General features: G+C 60.0%; 1 protein-coding gene across 1 annotated transcript; it reads right to left on the bottom strand.

Moving 5' to 3' along the window:
- Positions 1-746, bottom strand: LOC104535970 (zinc finger protein 436-like; the record flags this gene model as incomplete). Its single annotated transcript, XM_010182432.1, is given in 4 exon segments — positions 1-35; positions 98-171; positions 173-651; positions 653-746. Coding segments are annotated over 4 exon segments (682 nt in total), but the record flags the coding sequence as incomplete, so codon positions are not given.
- Between the last annotated feature and the right edge of the window lie 118 nt (positions 747-864).

Below are 864 nucleotides of genomic sequence, written 5' to 3'. Positions count from 1 at the left end.
CTAGGGGCCACACGCCAGGTCCTCCTTGTGGTGGTCTTCATGTGGCAGTCAAACAGGCTCTTGTAGTGAAAGCACTGGCCACAGAGCTCACACCCACAGGTCTTATCCTCGTTGTGGGTGCGTTTGTGGTTGGCCAAGGTGGAGCTGCAGTTGAAGGCATGGGCACAGATGGCAAATGTAGGGCTTCTCCCCGGTGTGGGCCTGGAGATGCCTGAGGAAGACAGAGGTCCGTGCGAAGGCCTTCCCACACTCGGGACAGGCGTAGGGCCGCTTTCCAGTGTGGGTCTGGAAGTGCTTGGTCAAGGCAGAGCTCTGGCCAAAGCTCTTCCCGCACTGGTCGCAGGTGTAGGGCTGCTCTCTAGTGTGGGTCAGCTGGTGCTGGATGAGGGTAAATCTCTGCCTGAAGCCCTTCCCGCACTCCCTGCACTGGTAGGGCCGCTCGCTGGTGTGGGTTTTCTGGTGCTGGATGAGGGTAAATCCCTGACTGAAGCTCTTGCCACACTCCCTGCACTGGTAGGGCTGCTCACTGATGTGGGTCAGCTCATGCTGGATGAGGTTGTAGCTCTGCCCAAAGCTCTTCCCGCACTGGGAGCAGGTGTAGGGCTTCTCGCCGGTGTGCATCAGCTGGTGCTCGGTGACCCAGGTGGGAGCTCAGGTGGGAGCTCCACCCGAACGTCTTCCCGCAGTCCTCACACTGGTAAGAACGTTTGCCGGCACGCGTCCGCTGGTGCGGTAAGAGGTTGTAGCTGTGACCAGAGGCTTTCCCACACCTGGGGCAGCTGTAGGGCCACTCAACCACCCCATTGGCCTACTGGCATCCTTAAATACCCTCCCAGCACCCTCCCAGTCCCCCATACCTTCTGG

This window comes from Mesitornis unicolor, unplaced genomic scaffold (assembly GCF_000695765.1).
Source record: "Mesitornis unicolor isolate BGI_N332 unplaced genomic scaffold, ASM69576v1 scaffold21904, whole genome shotgun sequence".
Lineage (NCBI taxonomy): Eukaryota > Metazoa > Chordata > Aves > Mesitornithiformes > Mesitornithidae > Mesitornis > Mesitornis unicolor.
This window is presented reverse-complemented; position numbering and strand designations above follow the sequence as displayed.